This window comes from Rhinolophus sinicus, chromosome 14 (genome assembly GCF_057876585.1).
Source record: "Rhinolophus sinicus isolate RSI-liver-muscle chromosome 14, RSI-T2T, whole genome shotgun sequence".
NCBI classification, from domain to species: domain Eukaryota; kingdom Metazoa; phylum Chordata; class Mammalia; order Chiroptera; family Rhinolophidae; genus Rhinolophus; species Rhinolophus sinicus.
In genome coordinates, this window is record NC_142514.1 from 130,248,490 (window position 1) to 130,269,300 (window position 20,811).

Genomic DNA, 20,811 nt, shown 5'->3' on the forward strand with positions numbered 1-20,811 from the left:
TTATTTTGATGTAATTGTGTTCACATGGAGTTGTATAAAAAATAGATCACAGGTACTTTTTCCCAGTTTCCCTCAATACTAGCATATTTCAAAATGATAGTACAATATCACAACCAGCATATTTATATTGATATAGAATCCACTGATCTTGTTCATGTTTCCACTTTGATTTTTGAACATTAAACCAAACTTGCATTCTTCATTCATGTGTATACACACACACACACACACTGGATTCAATAAGCTAATATTTTATGGAGGATTTTGCATCTATATTCATGAGAGATATTGGCCTGTAATTTTCTTTTCTTGGAATGACCTGCCAGGTTTTAGTATTAGGGTTTTATTGACCTCATGGAATGATTTGAAAGTGTTTTTTTTTCTTGATTCTCTGAAAGAGTTTGTATATGTTTGGTATTATATCTGCTTGAAATACTTGGAAAAATTCACCAGTGAGATGAGCCATCTGGGTTTGAAATTTTCCTTGTGGGAAAAATTTAAAATACAGATTTGATTTTTAAAACAGATCTAGGACTATTCAGAATTTTTATTTCCTTTTTTCAGAAATTTAAAAAAATAAATTTTATTGGGGAATATTAGGGAACAGTGTGTTTCTCCAGGGCCCATCAGCTCCAAGTCGTTGTCTTTCAATCTAGTTGTGGAGGGCGCAGCTCAGCTCCAAGTCCAGTTGCCGTTTTCAATCTTTAGTTGCAGGGGGCGCAGCCCACCATCCCATGGGGTAATTGAACCGGCAACCTTGTTGTTCAGAGCTCGTGCTCTAACCAACTGAGCCATCCGGCCACTCCAGAAATGTTTTTCAAGGAATGTTTCCATTTCATCTAAATTGCCACGTTGAGAGTTTTTTTTTTCCCTGATTACCTCTTATCTTTTTAATAATGTCTGTAAAAGCTGTAGTGATGTTTTCTTTTCCATTTGTTTTCTCCTTTTTTTTTTTTTGGTTAGTCTTACTGAGGGTTATTAATTTTAATTAATCCTTCAGGGAATCACCTTTGGCTTTGTTGATTTTCTCTTTTATAGGTCATCTTTCTTTTTAATTGATTTTTGCTCATTATTTCCTTTCTTCTCCTTTCTTTAGGTTAATTTTTGCTGTGTTTTCTAGATTTTTGAGATAAAAGCTTAGATTGAATTTTCAGCCTTTTTTAATGCACGAACTTAGTTATAAATTTTCCTTTAAACACCGCTTTCACTGGATCCCACAAATTTTGACATGTCATATTTTATTTTTCAATTCAAAATATTATTTCCTTGTAACTTCTTGTTTCACCATGGATTTTTTAGAAGGGTATTGCTTGCTTTCAAATTGTTTGGATTGTTTTCCTACTCTCGTCATAGAACTGTGTTCTATATATTTCAATTTTTTGAGTATTTGTTGTGATTTGCTTTATGGCCCAGCATATGGTCTATTTTTGTAAATGGTTCATGTGCATTTGAAAAGAATGTGTATTCTATAGTTCAACTTTCTATATTCTTAATGATTTTAAAAATCTTATTGGTCTACAAGTTATTGAGAGAGGTGTGGTAAGAGCTTCAAGTCTGTGAATTTGTCTATGTCTTTTTTCTTTATTGTGGTAAAATATACACAACATAAGGTTTGCCATACTGTTTCATAGTTAGGTAAATTTGCTTTATGTATTCGAAATCATTCTTAATAGGCGCACTTAAATTTAAGATTGTTATATCATCCTGATAGATTGATCTGTTCATTATTTGGAAATGTCTCTCTTCATTTTCTCTTTATTTTTCTTAAAAATTCTTACCTTAAAGTCTACTTTGTCTAATAGTTAAGTCATACCAACATCCTTCTGGTTAATGTTTGCGTGGTGTATTTATTTTCAATCTATCTGTGGCCTTATATTTTAAAGGTAGACGGCTTTATAAGTAGGTTTTGCTTTTAAATGGAATGCTGATGTCAAATTCAGGCACACTCACAGTTTCCTTGGTTTGTGGTACTCATAAAAGGGACATGACAATGGCCTTGGATAGGGACCCTGCAGTTTAGGCTTGATATAGCTGAAGGGAAAGGGATCTCCCTATTGGTGGAATATTTTGATACAACAAATTACTACCCTCAAATTTATTTGTTTCTAAAATGTTTTATGTTCATTATAAATAGTGTCAGGTTAAAGAAGAGTGGGCTTGAATTGCAGAATGGCTGTCTACCACTCAGCACCCTCAGAGGGAAAGATGTGTAGTCAGTGCTATGCAAACCTCTACATTTTTCTCAGAAAAATTCCTAATTGAACGATTTCATGTTGGAATCATAGATTAATCACTGAATTTTTAAGTGGTTAGGAACCTCAGAGAACATATTGGACCCACTGTCATGCTTCTGATTACTTAAATATGGACAAATTAAGTGTAGTTCCATTCTTGTCACTCATACCATGCAGGTAAATGGAGAACTAAGTGTTTGAACTTTGGTTTTAAATATAATTTTGATTTTTAGAAATAACAACAGGTTAAAAAAAATGGACCAAAGTGTAAATAAAATGGGCAACTGATATATTTCAGTTCCCAAAGAAAATTTATAAGGAAGAGTTGTTGTTTTACTTTGCAGCTTTCGGTCCTAAAAAAAAGACTTCATCATTTTATATGTGATGTGGCTTTCTGGGCTGCTGACATCATCATAGAATTTGACTGGAGTTCCCATCTCTTGAAAATGAATGGGCATTTTCCTGCTCTCCACACGCATCAGCTTCACTTCCAGGGGGCCCAAGTTTACATAATCCTATGGTGAACAGACACAGAAGAGAATAGGAAGGTTATTCAGCAAGTTACCACCTTCAACAGATCAGGCTTTCTTTATTATACTTGGCCTTGATATGACATTGCCCTCCTAGTTGCCTGAATGCTGTATAATATATGAAATATGAGAGCTACTGAAAATAAAAAGCCACTCAGTAAACTTATATGCCTAGTGGGGTGTGGTAGGTAGACAAAATCTCCCAAAGAAAAGGCAGCAAGGCTAGCAGGCTTGTCTTTAGGGGGGTTCAGCAGGGGCACCAGCTAGAATTGGGGGGGGGCGGTATAGCCTCTGCAAACTCTCTCATTGGTAAAAGAAAGTGTTGGATATATTATATATATATATATATATATATATATATATATATATATATATATATATATATATTTAGTCCTCAGTTGGCCAGGACATAACCACAGCAGAGTTTCTGTATTATTCATGAACAAAGGGAAAGATCTGCAAACATCACTCTGATTTTAAATGCTCTAATATTAAAACAAATTCTTTAGAATTTTGCGCTTTTCACAGGACCTTTGGCTACTGTATAGATAACACTTACCACATTCTGCCAAATTATGTTCAAGGTATCAACAACCAGAATTAGAAGTCTAACTTCTATGAAATCCCACAGCGAACCTCACACTGGGTTGACATAGCTCAGGCCCTACCTAACGTGCCTTCCCTCTTGGAAGCCTCCTCAAGCCATAACTCTTTCTTTTGAATTCCTTCAGCATTTTAATAAGCCTTTCCTGAGTACCCACTATATGCCAGGCTGTGTACCAAGTGCTGGGGTGCAATGATAAGCTCACAGACCTGTCAGGGAGACAGATATAGATAGTTTGTTCCTCTTGTACAGTAATTAATGATTTGCTCATCTGTCTTCTATTACCATGTAAGCTGTTTGAAGCTAGGGCCTGCCATATAGTCATCTTTGAGACTTCAATTCCTGCTGTTCTCCTTAAATTCCCAAGCATCTAACAAGTACCTGGAATGTTGTGGGATTCTCAATAAATATTTGTTAGAACTTAGGAATATCAAAGAATAAAAAAAGAAGGCAACATTTTATTACTCAAAATTGTATATAACTATTTTAAAAACTTCTAAAAATACATAATTATAGAGCTACAATGAATGTAAGGTAGGAGAAAAGCAAATTGATGGACATCTACCACATATTTCAGAATCCTAATGCACTGTATTAGTCTACTCAAGCTGTCATAACAAAATACTGTGGACTGAGTGGCATAAACAATAGAGATTTATTTCTCACAGTTCTGGAAGCTGGAAAGTCCAAGATCGTGGTGCCAGCATGATTGGGTCCTGGTGAGAGCTCTCTTCCTGGCTTGCAAATGGCTGCCCTCTCACTGTGTCCCCACAAGGTAGAGCCTATTCTTATGAGGCCACAGTCGTATCGGATGAGAGCCCCATCTTTATGACTATGTTTAATCTTAATCACCTCCTAAAGACCCTGTCTCTAGATACAGTTACGTTGTGTGTTAGGGCTTCAACATATGAATGGGAGAGAGGTACGATGTGACATAATTCAGTCTATAACATACACAATGCCATTTTCACCACACCAAAAATTTCCATGGTAAGTAAGGAGGTCTTTCACTCAACCAAATGGTATGCAATTTTGGAATTTTGTAGATAGTTGTCCACTAGCCTGAGGTCATCATAACATACCAGGTGTCATGATTCCAAGATACCCATGGGGGTGGTTTGAAGGCTATAGAGACTAGAATTTCAGTCTTTAAATTGTCACTTGATGGTGACAGGACTGAACTGTAGTTAGTTAAAACGATTTTTGTTGATTTATTCAGTTTCTTTTGCTTTCTTATATCACTCTTTTGCCTACAACTTTAATTTCTAAAAGAACTTTTAAAGTTGTTGGTAGTATCAAGAAGGAAAATAGCAGGGGGTAGATGTGAGAGTAATCGGAATGTACCGAAAAGGTTTTAAAATGAAAAGGCTTGATATCCCAGGTATATGGATGTGGCAGTTTGTACTTTCCAAAGATGGCCATGCTAATATATATCCTGCCCCACATGGTTTTCTTACAATGTGATGCTGACGTTACCCTTTCAAGATATACAAGCTACATTCCCTCCCCTTGGGTGGCACTTTGTAACAATATCAACCAATAGATTATGATGGAAGGGATGGTGTATGATTTTCAAGGCTAAGTCACACCAAACATTGCAGCTGTCATCGTGGTATCAGGGATTGCTTGCTTGCTCTTGGAGAAGTCAGACACCATAATAAAGGGACAATCAAAGTGCCTTATAGAGAGGCCATGTGCAGAGGAATCGAAGCCCCAGATTAGACAGCATCAACCTGCCAGCCATGTGAGTGAACCGTCTGGGAAGTGAATACTCCTGCCCCCATCAAGTCTTCAGATGACTGCAGCCCCAACCAATATACGCCTGCAACTGCCTGAGAGTCCCAGTGAGAACTGTTCAATGAGCCTTTCCTGAATTCTTAACCAACAGAAGCCCTGAAAGAAAATAAGTGATTATTGTTATAAGGCACTAAGTCTCGGGGTGATTTGTTACGCAGCATTAGATAACTGACATGCATACTAGTAATGGAGGTCTGTAAATGAATATAGGTAGCAAACTGGGCAGAAGTAAGAGTGAAAATAGTATCCAATGCGAGATGTGAATGGTGGGCAAATTTTACTAATAATTGCACATAGAATTTTTCAATATCCATAATTTAGGTTAATTTCCTCCATTAATTAATAAAATAGCATTATCTTAGTAGTCAAAGTTGTTTTCTCATGAGTCTTACCTTGAAATCCCTCTCATCCTCGTAGAGTAAGTACTTCATATCAGAGACCCCAAACTCTGTACTTGAGCTCTGTTTTGTGTCTATCGTCAGACGCTGGCCAGGTCTGATGCCGTCCTCATGACTAAGAGGTAAAGTACCGATCTCAACTGATGAGCTCATCGCGTCTCTACTTTTTACTTCCATGGGATGCGGTTTTGACTCTTCTGGGATGAATGAAAATAAATTATTTATGTGTATATTTTGGACAGATAAAAATATATACTTTGTCACATTTTTAATTTGAAAGATCTTTGAGAATCTCTTGGGGGAGATGAATGTGAGAATTAGAAATGTGTTAGCGTGAGCCCCATTTTCAGAAACTCTAAGTTCTATGTCCTTCTGTTGGCTGAGACGTCACAGTCATCGCATGGGAACTTTTGAATGGGCTGGATTTTTTGTTGGTTGGCTAAATTGGAAAACACACCATGCCAATGTAGAAAACACTCCATCCCTCTCCACCAGTTATCTATTTTAATTCTCTGTGAAACATAGTTACTTTGATTTGAAAATCAGACCAGACAAAGGCGTTGGGTTAGGACGAGCGCTGCAGGAAGAAAAGGAATATGGAGGACCTGGCATGGACCTATTCCCTGAATAGCTCTTGGATATGACATGCCTCCTATAATTAGTGTTTATTTAAAAAAAGTTTTGTTTTTAAAAAACCATCACCATTACAATAAAATAATACCTATATATGTTTCTGGCATCTCCAAAGGTGTTTCTTCAGGTGGCATGTCCAGTCCAGCAGCTTGGGTAAGATAGAGTCTCCTAAAAGAACAAATAAGAAAAGCAGTTTGTCAGTCAACAGATACTGTGCCACCTGCCCAGTAGTGTCCATCTTTCTGCTAGGTGCTGGAGACATGGGTGGAAAGGAGACATATTTTCTACTCTTGAGGAGCATAAGGCCCAGTGGGTTGGCAGACAGGTGTACAGTATTTTAGGGTGATCGTTTTATATGATGGGTAATTAGCGTAGTGTGAGAAGTGCTGTGGGCAGAGAGAAGTAGCACCTGATTTAACCTTAGGAGGTAAAGGATGGTTTCCAGGAGGAGAAGAAACCTGAGCTGAGTCTTGAAGAACTAGGGGCTGTTTGCCAGGGGACAGTTTGGGGTGAAGGAAGGGTATTCCATGATAAGGGAATAACACACGTGAAGTCCCAGAAATGAGAGTGAGCATGACATCAGTTAGGTCGCTGTTGTAGTTATCCAGGGGAGAAATGATAGTGTGAATGGGGTGATTTTAAAATAAAGAGAGAAAGAAAGACAGCAAGCAGTAGGAATCCAAGATGACATCTAGGTTCTGGCCTTCACTACATGCCTGCTGAGCTCTGTCTGCTGTTGCAGCTCTCTGCACGTGTATTTAATTCTGCTCCCCTTTTCATAGTCTCAGAGAATTTTCAATAAGAAAATACGATTTGAAAGGTTCGCATGGCATTTCCATTAGGTTTGCCCGAAGACAGCTTGAAGCCACTGGAACCTTGTAGATAAGCAAACAACTTCTCATGTTTAGCAGCTCAGAAACCAAAGGGCACGCCCTGGTTTACACACTGTCGGTTATTTAAAGAACACGAATAAAGTGTTATTCAAAATGCTTAAGGCTCCAGCAAATAATGTAACTACATACAACATTTATATCTATAAAACCTTCTTAAGACTTTACTTTGTGAGGGTTAATTTCACAGATAGCTCTGGTCTGCAGGCAGACATGTCTGAGGGCATAGAATTCTCTCGTGGTTTGATCATTTTGAATAATTAAGATCTTATTAAATGCCGTGACCTTCAAAAATCTTCCTTCTCTCTTAATCATTAGTTTATTGTCACTTTCATCCCGCCACAGGGCAGCTGCACTTGATATTTAACGATACAGAAAATATTTTAAAGAATGCTATTATATGAAGTTAGTGTTAGAGAGATTTGTAGGTATTAGCCCACTTAGCCTCAGTCCTGTGGCACTGGAGCTCCTGAGCAATCACCTCTGGCTGGAATTCACCTCATTTAATGTATCAAACTAATACTACGATGTTCTGTGTGCGTCGTGAAGGGAAAATGTAGGGGGAGCTGGGATGGGAAATGTAGTAACTCTATTAGCTAGAATACCCCATTCTTCATCCAAGTAAGAAAATAGGACGTTTCGTATGTCCACTTGGGCCAATTCACCCTGCTTACCACCCTGCTAGTGTTATACAGGACTGAATTCTCAATGAAGAGGTGGAAAGGGTAGTTACTATAAAATACATATATAATATGTATTCTATTTGTTTGACTTGAAAGTGGGTACAGTAAAAGCTCCTGAATATATTTGAAGTTATCCTTCTGGATAAGAAGTGTAACCGGTAATTGAGGGTTTGCACTTTTCTCTGTTTCTTTACGTAGATCTTTCTAAAATGTCCTAAACAGTTGCCTCAAGGAGTTTATAATCTAGCAAGGAAACAGGCATTAAATAACTAATCACCCACGTGATAAATGCTGGTTACAAAGGAAAAGTTCAGGGTGCCATGGAAGCATATGCTGGGGCACATAATCCAGCTCTTATAAATGTGGCCCATGCTATTTCTTTTTCCTTGGACAGATTTTGATTTTCTTTCTCCCAACTCTGAAACGAGACTAAGCACTCCTGTCTCTCACCAAAGAAAATCAACCCACAGAGCACTGATGAATTGAACAAGGTGGATTTTACTGAAGATTTTTGTGGGGAAGACAGCGGATAGGGTTAAAGTGCACATGATACAGCAAACAACTTAATGAAAATCCCCATTGAAAGTTTCTCATCTCCCTCCCCACCCTTGTCGACTTCTCTCTGGCCAATGAAAGAATTCCCTTTGTTGCAATTAGCACTTCACTTTCTTGTCAGCACCAAATCAGATACCGCAAACTGAGCTGATCAAAGCAGGAAAGGGGTTGGTGGTTTACAGAGTAGCTCTTTTCTAAGGTTTGGCTCACTCAGAAAAAAGGAAAGGAGTACAGTGGAGAGCAGGTAGAGCGGTGGTTAGAAGCCACAACCCCAGCAACAGCTGGCAGAGATTAGATATGGTTACAAAGAAAGCGGCAGTAACAGCAGATGGCAAGAATTAGAGGCGGGCAGGAGTGTGGAGCTGGGGACCTGATCATAGGAAGGCGGGCTCACAAAAGAGAGCATTGCCTACTGGGCGGACAGGGAAGGCCCCCACCTTCTAGGGGCCCTCAAGGGTATCAGCTTAAGAGTCTGCATATACAGGAGTCCATCAATCAACCAATTCATTCAGCTTAACCCATACATCATCACCAATGGTTTTTACCTCTCGCAGCAGCACACATATATTGTGGAAGGGAGAAAGTTGGCCACTTTCTCCATCTTGCCCCACCCAGCTTTCAAGCTATGCAGCCATTGTGCTATCTCCCAATTTCTCCACTCTTGTATCCTGACACCTATCACTTAACACATCAAAAAACACACAAACAAACAAACAAAAAAACCCACAACTTATCTGTATCCACCCTTCTTGGAACACGTTAGGAAGTTTATAAGCAACAAATACTTTATTGTATCTCAAATAGTGTTTTTCCATGGCCCACAAGCAACAGGAACTACTTGTGTGGGAATTTTTTCCTGGCCCTTCCACCATGTTGAACTTCTCTGCTTTAATGCCTCTCCTGTCTTGCACATGTATATCCTACACTGGTGTGATTTATTTCCCCTCTTTCCCTGAACATGCTGCTCTTTAGATTGTTTCTGACTACTTATTCAAATTATGAAAGCCACTTTGAGTTTTAAATTCTGCCATACTCCAGGGCCCTGATTTTCCATCAGGATTGGTATATAAAGACTTCTTTGTCAGGAAAGAAAAAGAGATAACCTCAAATACAAAGCCGTGTACACACATTTGTTTTTTGTTTTTTTGTACAGGAATAGATGTGACTTGGAATGCCAGGCTATTTCCTCTGCCTAGAAAGTACTTTGAGCCTTTTATTAACTATCAAAGGAAACAATTCTATAGTCCACAAGGTACCCAGAAGCTCAGAGTACTTCCAGGAAGGTACCACAAAGTTGATCACGCCCGTTTTTGTGCTAACTCTATACCTCATACACTTTCCTCTGCACTGTTATGCATTTAATTTAATGTCCATATTCCCTGCTGCCCTGAAGGCTTCTGAAGGTCAGCAGTTGTGACATTCATGTTAAATGTTTGCTATCATGACTGCAGTGCATTGCTAGAAAAAGCAAGTCAAAATTTGCACTGTACCAATGGTCAATTATAATAATCTTATACCTTCACCATGGCCATTTTGTGAGTTCCTTTCTTTTCAACTATTGCAATCTGGCTGAAGCATTAAAGAATTAAATTATCTTAAAAAAATAACTTTACAGATACAAATATTTACAAAATACTTTTTAGATATGTTAATAAATTTCACCTGGGTATGTTGAGATCCACAAGTTTACAGTTGAATAATTGATCAATGAGCACCAAATTTTCTTCTTCCAATTCATGAACGACTTTTTCCAATATTTCAACTTCCTTCCTTTGATTTGCAATCTGTTCTTAGGAAAAGCAAATGAGTGGTTGGTGCTTACTGACTTAGTTCTATTTAGTCTTCTGTAAGAAATTCAACTCTTAAACATGCTTTCGCCTGAAGGGAAGATCTGTTCTGTATTATTTAGCTCTGGGTTTGCTTTATCCTTCTTTTCTAAAAAGGAATGAGTATAATTCTTTTCTAGGTCATTTGCAGAACTTGTTTGCAGGTAAGGCAGTTTTTACTGAATGGCAGGAGCTGTCCTTTTCTACCCTTCAAAAACATCACTGGACTTATATATGAGCTAGAGGCAGAGATAAATAAGAAAATAAGACTAATTTATCAGTATGGTATATTAATAGCTAAACGAGGATCTACATAAGATTAACAAGAGAGTACCGTACATTCTAGGCAGAAGGAACGATGTGGACAGCACAATTATTTTGGTGTGGGTAGATACAAAGTGGGAGTGGGGAGAAGTAGGAGAGGAATTGGACAATTAGGGAAGAGACAAACAATGCTGAAGAGTCTGGTTTTTGTTTTAGAGGTGATGAAAGGTCATTGATAGACATAGCAGGTTTAATTAACATTTACTGAAGAAATATGGCTAACTCAAATATGAATAAAATTTGCTGGTTCCATGGATACAGTTCTCGTCAGTCTTCAAAAAGTGTATTTTGATAACACCTGTCTAAAGAAGGCTTGATACTGGGAAGAATAAATAGAAGAATGTTACTAGATAGAATCCCTAACTCACCCCTCTCCCTCCCAAAACAGCATGAGCTATGCCGGTGCTGGAATGAGAGGGGCTTATGGGGAGAGGTCAGAACAACAGAAGTAAGAGTGTAAAATAGAAAGTGATAGGCTAGTGAGAAAAACAGAATGATAAACTGGGAAAAGTAATGTGTCTCGAGGAAATAGATGAGATAAGAATGGCACAGGGGTTTAGATTCAGTATCTCGTCAGGAGTTGCCAAGAGAATAACTGAGATGAGGACTTAGAAAGACAAGACTAATATTTTTGATTTGTAATTGAGATTTAATTATTGTATTGTAGAATCTGGATGCATTCAGCATATTACCACATGCATATCTCTATCATATAAGTCATTTATTAAATGATTGAATTCTTACTAAGGGCACGGTTCTGTGCTAGACGTGGAAGGACACAAAAGAATTAGGCATGGCTCCTCTCAAAAGAGTTTACAATTCAGTCAACAAATATACAAACAATATATGATAAAACGATACCAGTGTCATAGAAAAGGCTCAAATATTGCTGGTGGATTGGAGTGAGAAAGAAGAGAATAAATTATCCACCTGCTTTAATCAATTTAGCAAAACCATTTAAGTCCATAATAGTAAATTACAAAGCTAGGGATTGGTGCTTTAGGATCACCTGTGTCGAGAGATCATTAGTTTGATTACAAGCTTGAATGTCTTAAGGAAAAGTTTATAATTTTCAAATGTCCAATGATGAGAAAGAAATCATAGTTAGAGGTTGTAAACAGAAGGAATTAATAGAACATTTGGAAATGTTTGACCTAAGGGGTTGGCATGCTTGGGAGGAGCACACACAGTTCTTGATCTGTTTCCAAAGCTGGGAATGAGGGCCCTTTCGGGGAGATAAGTCCAACCTTTCAAGCTAAGGATATCTTGTGACATCACCTACCCCTTTAGAGTTCTAAGTAAGGTTCTCATCAATGGCTATCTCCCTCCCAGCCTTTTGAAATGTTAGGGAAATGAAACTAATTTCTTTTTATGGCCATATAAATACCTTTAGATCTCTGGGGTAAGAAATTGAAAAAGAGGAAGTAGCAGACCATTTCTCCCTCCCCGACACTGCTCCTCCCAAAACACCTGAGAAATGTACTTAAGAAATTGGGAAAGATAATTTAGTTAAAACTTAATAGTTAATAATTTAGTCAGGGACCTAGGATCCTGAATAAGGTATATGCCCTTGAAATTTTCCTCTGCAAGATCCAAGATGGCTTTATGTCTCCTCACACTCGAAACTCTGATTGCTAACCTCTTTGAATCCTTTTGTCTAGTTTTTCTCTTTCCATTTGTTAAGTTAGTCTAAGTCATTTGGAAATTTCAATTTTCTTCATTTTCCTAATAAGCATGCTAAATAAAACCAGGTAATGAAAGTCAGGCAACAGGATGTCTCAGATCCTTCCCAGAGACCTAAGTTTTTGGTTATTGTTGAGAGAGAGCTAAATGGAGAAATATTTTCAGGAGTTCCATTATTAAATATCCCTGGTTACTCATTCTAAATCTCCCTCAAAGAAATTAATCGACATACATTGTTCTATTTCCAGGCAATTTTCAATTCTTGTGATAGTACTTATAGCCAGAAATGGTTTTAATTAACTTTGTGAGTAAATTTAATAATGCTAAAATTAATATTTATTGGAATAAAGAGAAATTAAATTTATTGAATTTTCTTAAAATGATTTGTCCTTTATTACTAAGCTCTTTTTGCTCAGGATTCAATTAAACTTGACATTTTTCTGTCTTTTATTTCCACTGATTTATGAGAAGTACAAAACAAAATGTAATTTGTGGCTTTGGTAGGAAGGATCAAGGCACCAAAACAGCCCTTCTTATCAGTCAAATATACGTTTTTATAGTCATTTTTTCTAAACCTAGTATGTACGACATCTTACAAAATATAAGATTTGAACTGTGAAATTATTATCATTAGGAACATACTGCTGATTTAATAAAAGTATAAGGACTAAATTCCTCCCTAATATTCTTTAACTATTGAGCTCACCTTGAGTTTTTTAAATTTACACTTATTTTTTTAAATTGGGGATTCATTTGATTAGCTTTTGGAAATAGTATGGACTCCTAATTACCATGACTTTATAAAGGCAGTTTAAAGATAATTGTTAATATCATAGAAAGCATATTAAAATTTAAATTCTCTGTTTTCTAGACTTACCAACTCTATTTGGTCAAATAGGGGGCAAGGTAAAGGGAAGAAGAGAAGGTGACAGTGACATTTTTACCTTAAGTGTCTTAGCAGATGGTTAAAAAAAATGCAGAAAGAAAATTAAAGGAGAAACTCAATGAGTTCTGCTTTAGGTATGTTGAATATGAGTGCCTTTGGGATATCCAAGTGTCCCAATATCTGGCAGGCAATTAAAAATATAAGCCCAGAGCTAAGGACACACACCAATTAATGCTGAAGATATACTTTTGAGAATCACATACAAGTAACTAGCTAACAAGAGTTGTATGTAGTTGAAATGAATTCTCCCAAAAGATAGTGAGTTTTCTTTCACAGATAGCACTTAAGCATAAATTCAGTGGCTACTTGTCTGGATGTAAAAGGAATTTCCAAGGACTGTAATGAGTTTTGCACATTTGTAACATTTGCACCTTTGTACCACTCTCTAACATCTACACCAAAGATTACCTGCCTGTTTCATCCAATAACATGTTCTCACATCTTTACCCAAGATCTAAGGCATATATTTGATTCATCCGTCCAATAAATATATCAATAATTATGGACATTCTTTCATTCAATAACTAATGAGCATAGATAATTTATTAGGTTTTATGGATATATATAGTTGAAAAGTGAAGAGACAGATGCATAAACAGACAATTTCAACATATTTTAATATGAGTTACAATGAAACAAGAGAGCACTGGGGAAAAATCACTTAAGACTTCCTGGGGCAGTTACAAAACGATCCTCAAAGAAATTGATAATCAAAGTCAGTGCCTAAAGGAAGAGTTGACGTTTTCCAGGCAGATAAGGGTAAGGAGGTAAGGGCAGAGGAACTTGTACGTGTAATGCCAGAAAAACAGGGCAGTGCCTCATTATAAAGAATGTCTAGAAGTCCTCACATGACCACATCCAGAAAGAGCAATGTTACAGCCCTAATAGGGAGACAGGTGGACAGCCGAGTCCATTGGCTCCTGTATCATCTCCAGAAGGAGGTGTGAAGAGAACCTGAGGACTAAGCTGGGATGGGATGTAGAGATGGCAGCGGGCAGGGACATCTTGACCACTGGCAAATGGCCGTAACTGTGGGTTTGGTGTTGGCTGCAACACAATGTCCCAAAGGCCAGAGCCATCCATTTTAAAGTCACCAAGGTAGGATGCAGACCAAAGCACTTCCTCCATAGTAGAAAGGCAGAGGGAGCAAGGGTTTAAAGGAAACCCCATAGATCTGAGCCCTTTTTACTAACACTCCCCACAAGAGGGCATGTAAGTCGCACCTCCCTGTACATCAAGGATCCATCTTATAGAAGAGCAGGGGGAGGAAAGAAAATTTAAAAGACTGAATTGATTCAAGGGAGATCGTGTCATCCCAAAGGGGCAATTTACAGTCGCGGACAAGAGGTTAGAATGAGCCTATAGCCTTTCTCTCATCACCCAGAAGGAAGTGGGGTCCTGAGGAAGACCAGATCAATCTTATGCCATAAAGAAGCTTTGAGTATATTTTGTGAATTGTAATGCCAAAAATGATTTCTGGCTATTATTTAAATTATTTGTGGTATGCATTGAGTGACAGCTTGTAATAAAATTAAGTTTCCACTTGAATTTTATTTTACCTCAGCCAGTCACAGTTCTATGCTTTCCCCATAACTTCAGCTCATAAATAAAAGTCATTTACAGTTCAAAAAAAATGAGAAAAAAATTGTTTTTAAAAATTCCACTCACCTCTCTTTTTAGCCAGTCATTCTCCCAGATCTCTTGATAGTTGCCCTTGTCAATGAATCTTAGAGCATTCTAAAAAAAAAAAAAAGTTTCTCTATTAAGGTAAAGTTGCCACATGGCGATTCACAATTTTAGCAATGAGGGTGCACAATTAACTTAGATGATCATTCATTTAAAATTTTTTTTTGCAATTACTTTGGAGACACACCTAAGAACTTTTGGTTCAGTTCTTTCTTTACTATCCTACCATATTGCTTTTGCTGATTTGCACTGCTTAATATAGGCAACTCAGTTTAGAGAACTGGACAATGGCTGCCTAGTCAATGTCGCCTCCATTGTGACTGAATCTGACTGACATGGTGAAATCAACCAGTAAGTGATCTGCTCTATGATTAAAATGGCTAAGTTGCAGTGATCAAATATTCTTCAAGTAACCCAACATATAGCAAAAGCATGAATTGATTACATTACTATCTTTTTAAATTTGACTCTAGGCAACTTTCAAGGCCTAAAATTTTATGATCCTTTGTGCTCTCAATTCTGACAGGTATGACCTAAGAAAATCCAGAGAGGATACAGAATCTGTACTTCTTCATCTCTGTGCTCCTCTCTTGCTCTGAGTCCAACTCAGAACCAGGTCTACTGATTTTTACGGACTCTCTACCACTCTCTCTCCTCTTCTCATGTCAGTAATAGCAATATACATATTTACAAACCTAATAGCAAATAGTTTCAGGGTGGCAGGCTATAACTAGACAGTCACCCGCATAAAGGCATTTTAGACAAAGAAAACAAGCAAAGCCTTACTTAGTCAGTAGGTTTACAAAATAGAAATCCATTTTTAATTACTTGGATATTTACAGCTTCACCTAAAGGAACTTTATAGTGGATGACAGATCATATTTATCTGTGAGGTACTTTTATATGGATACCATGTTACAGATTTAATAGTTAACAACTGAAGGGCACAACCAAAGAAGAGAAATTAAGAAAAATCTTCTCGTTCATAAACATGGGACAGAAATAAATTTAAAATATGTTAAGGCTAAATATATCTAAATCTTTAGAGTTGGAAGATTTACAATAAAATTGTTTCTTTAAATCCTGCTAATTAACTAAGAGGGGACCTATAATTTCCTAGGAACCAGGGACTTTTAAACTCCAGCTACAATTGATACTTCTAAAGCTTCCTCGAACATAGAATTTCATTTGAACAAAAGTAGGAAGTGGCTCATAACTGAAGTTAGTTAGTTGGCTAATGGCTGAATTCACTGACAAAGGAGCCATAGTTTGCAACTTTGGCCACATGTTAGAGTCTCCAGGATGCTTTGAAAATCCAGAAGCCCAGGCAACATCCCAGGCCAATTACATGAGCATCTCTACGGGTGGGTCCCAGGCACTACCTGGGTTAAACAAATTTCTCAGGTGCCTCCAATATACAACCAATGATGTGCAACAGTGGATTATAGGAAGTTACACGATATGATAACATAGCCAGATAAAATGAGGAAACACCATTCATGTGTGTGGGTGTTTGATTACGTAGAGAGAAGAAGTATATAGTGTAATGATTAAGAGCAATGGTCTGAAGGAGACATCTTGAATGGAATCTTGATTCTGCCACTTGCATGGGCAAACCACAAATTTTTTTTTGTGCTTCAGTTTTCTTATTAGCAAGTGAGACTTAAATGTAAAATGCTAGGAACAGTATCCAGAACAGTCCTCATTGTATGTTGCATATGTATCCTGGAAGCATATTTGATCTACATATACACTTTTTATCATCTTAACTATGGTCAGATCCCTTAATTGTCGATTTCACTATTTAGTCAGATTCAGTTACAAAGTGGCCGAATTGCATGGGAAGCAGACAAACCATTACGGTCAGTTCTCCGTAATCTTCTGTTTTTGTGTAATCGGTAAAACTCGTGCCATAGGACAGTAACAGTAAAAGAACAATTGAACCAACAGGGAAGCAATAAACAATTGCAAGTGAAATTCGGTGAAGAACTTGAGAAAAGTCCAGAATTTATGATTCTGAAGAAGAGTTGTTCCAGATGAAGAGACAATCCCAGCGGGACCTCATTGATTTAGTCGTCTGAGGACAGAGGAAGGACAGTGAAAAGAAAAGAGAGTCATATATTCTGTGCAAAACAGAGATTAGAAAACATATAAGATTGGAAATTGTATCTCAAGTAATTTTTTTGTATCCCAAATTTTTAAAGCTCAAGCCATGTAAAGTATACTCTCTTAGGTTTGGATATGTAAGAAAGTACTTTTTATTTTTTTAGACAAATTATATTTCAGTATATAATTCATGCAAAACTTTTCTTTAATAATTCATTGCAGCCATTATTATTATACTTTAAAAGTAACTGAATAATAATTTACTGAGCTCTTGTTCTCTATGAGACACTATGCTGTTTAAATCATCTCATTCAATCCTCATACCTACTATTCTTTAAAGGTAAATATTACCATCCCCTTTTTATACATTAGGGAACTGAAGCCCAGAAAATTCCAGTAACAAATTTAGTTTGTACACCCAATAAGTGGTAGAACTGCAATCTGAAAAACTGCCTAACTTAAGAACCCAAGTTTTTAACTATTATACCACAAGAAAAAAATAGGGGGGAAAGTTTTGTTTTACTTCGTTTTTCAGAAAATTGAAATATACCTGCGTGGCCCATTCCTTCTTTTGGTCCAGTTGCAACAAAGTTTCTCTGATTATTCTCTTTCTAGCATCTTCCAGAGTGATCTTATATTGTTCTTTAAAAAGAAAAAGAGAAGCCTTTACAAGACTGATCAGGTAAAAAAACTAAGATGTTTGTAGATTTTAGCTTTTATGATCCCCACTTCTCCTTTCTACACATTTTCCCCCTGAATTTTCAGGGCACATTTTTAATGAAGCATCTACTACCTCCAATGAGAACAAATTGCTCCAATAATTTATTAACATCTTAATGTGAATTAGTTTTAAGATGATATCTCTCCCGTGAATATTTGTATTTGAAAGGACTCTCTCCAAAGAGAGAATTTCCAACACTTATTACTTGGGTGGCCGTCTGCCCTTTATGTCCCACAACTTCTGATTCCACAAAAGAAATAGAAAGAAGATTTGATTATCCACTTGTGTAGCATCCTGTACATCTGACTCCAACTAAATGAATTTCCAATATTCTTTGCATGTTTCCTGGGACAGGAAGGACAAAATGAGAAGAGGAGAGAGTGGTAGAGGGGCTGTGAAAGTCGGTAGACCTGGCTTTGAGTTGGGTTCAGAGCAAGACAGGAGAACAGAGACCAAGTGCAGATTCTTTATCCTCTGCCAATTTTCTCAGGTCATAAATGTGAGAATTGAGAGAGCAAAGGATCGTAAAATTTTAGGCCTTGAAAGTTGCTTAGAGATCATATAATCAACACCCCTGTTTAAGGGAAGTGCTTTTGTTAAACAATGACGTTACGGCTACTTTACAAAGTGAAGAGAAATAAAGCTGGATGAATGAGTTCAGTTTGTTCATTGTTTTATACACGTCATCATCAAGCTTTTTTGATATGCGTGACACTATTTAAAGCACAGGGAATACTGCCGAATAAGAGACAAAACCCCTGTCCTTATGCCATGTACATTCTAGTGGGGGAGTCAGACCATAAATACATAAATGAGCAAATAAATATTTTCAGGTGGTGATGTTTGTGATGAAGAAAAACTAAAATTTTCTGTTTTCGATAAGGTGATCAAGAGAAAGCTTCTTTGAGGAGGTAACATTTGAGCAAAGATTGAATAAAGTGAGGGAGTCAGCCAGGTGCAACAGGAGGGAACTGTACTACTTCAAATTCGAGAATAAAGTTTGTTGTGCTTTATAACATCTATATTATAAGTCCCCATTAGGTGTGTGTGTGTGTGTGTGTGTGTGTGTGTGTGTGTGTGTGTGTTTTATAATGACTTAAGGATAATTATTTGGAAGTCAGAAAGTATTTTCCCATACAAATGATGACAATTACAGTGGCTAGATTTCTGGACTGGTCCAGAGACCCATTCAACTTATTCTATAACTAAATAATAGTATTGAACCAATAGTGCTGCGGAAACTCACTGCCATTTAGGACATTGTTTCAAAGGGAGAAGTTTCTCCACAGACCAAGTCAGCCAGAGCAGAACTCTCAGGGTTCTTTGGCGACCTTGTAGGAGATCTGCAGGTCTGGTCTTTCAAATGTTTGTAGCCAAACTAAGGCTCTGGAAAGGGAGCCAGGGAGCTTGGCAGGAGTTATTCAGCCCTCACCTGTACTTTGTACTGGCATAACTACTTCTCCTATTAGATGAAGACTCTGAAAGCAGAGTGTGAGAACTTTCTTCCATATCTTTCTATGACTGCAGTCCCTGAGACAAAACAGATATTGAAAATATTTTGAAAAAAAATGAAGTTTGGCAAACTGCAAGCCTTTGGCGGGCAGTACTCTGAGACTTCGGCACACGCTAGCCGCAGCCAGTGATGGCACTTCAGGAGCAAGTTTGCTGGGGAGAGGAAGGGGGAGTAAAAGGAAGAAGGGGAGCGTACCCCAAGTTGTGGAGTGGCCAGAAAGGGGGGCTGGAATGATCAGTTTCTGCCTCTAATGGAGTTGGAATGAGAGTATCTGAAGGAGGCAGCAGTTTATAAACAAGCGAGTTCGTGAAGTTTTGGGGACTGGTCTCACTTGACATCTAGAGAATAAGAAAATGGAAGTCTTCATTATTCCAACCTACGTATGCTCATCTCTATAATGTGTATTTTTCTTACTTATTCAGAGTAATCACTTGAATGTATTAATCATTTCAATCTCATTTCTGATGGAATTTCTTTTTAAATTCAGGACCTAGTCCACTAGACTAATGCTGGGTATTATTTGAACTTTCTACCCAACAAAACACATCGATCAGTCTCAAAGTTGCAGTGGATCAAGGGTTTAGCTGTAATGGATTTTACATTTTTAGCATCTGAAAGAAACCATAAAACCTGGAGCTTGGTAACATTAAATATTAATTCTCTGCTGTAAATCATAAAAAATCGATGACCAAATAACTATACCCTGACTGAAGTTGTAGCTCTCTCTATTGCCATATGAATATGAAAAAAGCAATAACATCCAACTCTGTTCCAAATTCCATATAAAACTCTATGGACTCTTTTTCTTCTTAAAAGCAGAGTAACCAGCACAAGGGAGGATGTGCAAATCTCATTGTTATCCTTTGCAATTTAGATGATGTTTTTGGGTAGCAACTATTAACCATTCATTTGTAAATACAAATGAAGCCAGAGAAACTGGGAGTAGAAGAGTCTCCTTCTCATATAAGTTTGAGACATTGTGAATGGAAGTGTGGGGGACATGGCTTTTGTGCCTTGAGACTGCTGGCTGCTCAGATGCCCGGTCTAATGTGATCACTTCTCAGAAGCTGACTGCAAAACCGCGCTGGCTGAAGTTTGCTTTGCTTTGTTCTCCTTTCTCTGTTATGTGTGGCTCTGCTTTGGTTTACTCCTTCACAGCCTCTTGGGAGTCTGTTGTCCACTCTTCACACACTTCAGGTGTCACACAGCTTTACTGTGCGGATCCTCCGCTGTGACGGTGGCCTCCTTTTAGCCCCACTTGGAGAAAACTGAGTAGGGGGCAGGTGGCTGTACTGGCCATGCAGAAATTTCTTCAGGCACAGTGTGTGTTAGAGAGCCATCCCTACCTCACTGAATCACACAGCTGGGGGGACTATTTGAAGCATATTGGCTTGGGGTCTGACACACCTGGGTTCAAATCCCATTTCCACTACTTACCATGTTTCCTTGAAAATAAGACCTAGCTGGACAATCAGCTTTAATGCGTCTTTTGGAGCAAAAATTAATATATGACCCGCTATTATATTATATTATATTATATTATATTATATTATATTATATTATATTATATTATATTATATTATATTATATTATATTATAGTTTATACCTGGTCTTATATAACTGTAAAATAAGACTGGGTCTTACCTTAAATTTTGCTCCAAAAAACGCATTAGAGCTGATG

The 20,811-nt window shown here is 37.5% G+C and overlaps 1 protein-coding gene and 1 long non-coding RNA gene across 2 annotated transcripts in view; one reads left to right on the forward strand and one right to left on the reverse strand.

Moving 5' to 3' along the window:
• Positions 1 to 20,811, forward strand: part of LOC141572209 (uncharacterized) — a 58,875-nt gene that overhangs the window by 11,218 nt on the left and 26,846 nt on the right. The window lies entirely within an intron of this gene.
• Positions 2,323 to 20,811, reverse strand: part of CCDC83 (coiled-coil domain containing 83) — a 43,637-nt gene continuing 25,148 nt past the window's right edge. The window contains exons 6-11 of the mRNA XM_019739561.3: positions 17,446 to 17,537; positions 14,772 to 14,840; positions 9,987 to 10,108; positions 6,285 to 6,364; positions 5,558 to 5,760; positions 2,323 to 2,749 (exon numbers count right to left, since the gene is read on the reverse strand). Of these exons, the coding sequence (XP_019595120.2) occupies positions 2,588 to 2,749; positions 5,558 to 5,760; positions 6,285 to 6,364; positions 9,987 to 10,108; positions 14,772 to 14,840; positions 17,446 to 17,537 (728 nt within the window). The 3' untranslated portion in view covers positions 2,323 to 2,587. The remainder of the gene's footprint in view (positions 2,750 to 5,557; positions 5,761 to 6,284; positions 6,365 to 9,986; positions 10,109 to 14,771; positions 14,841 to 17,445; positions 17,538 to 20,811) is intronic.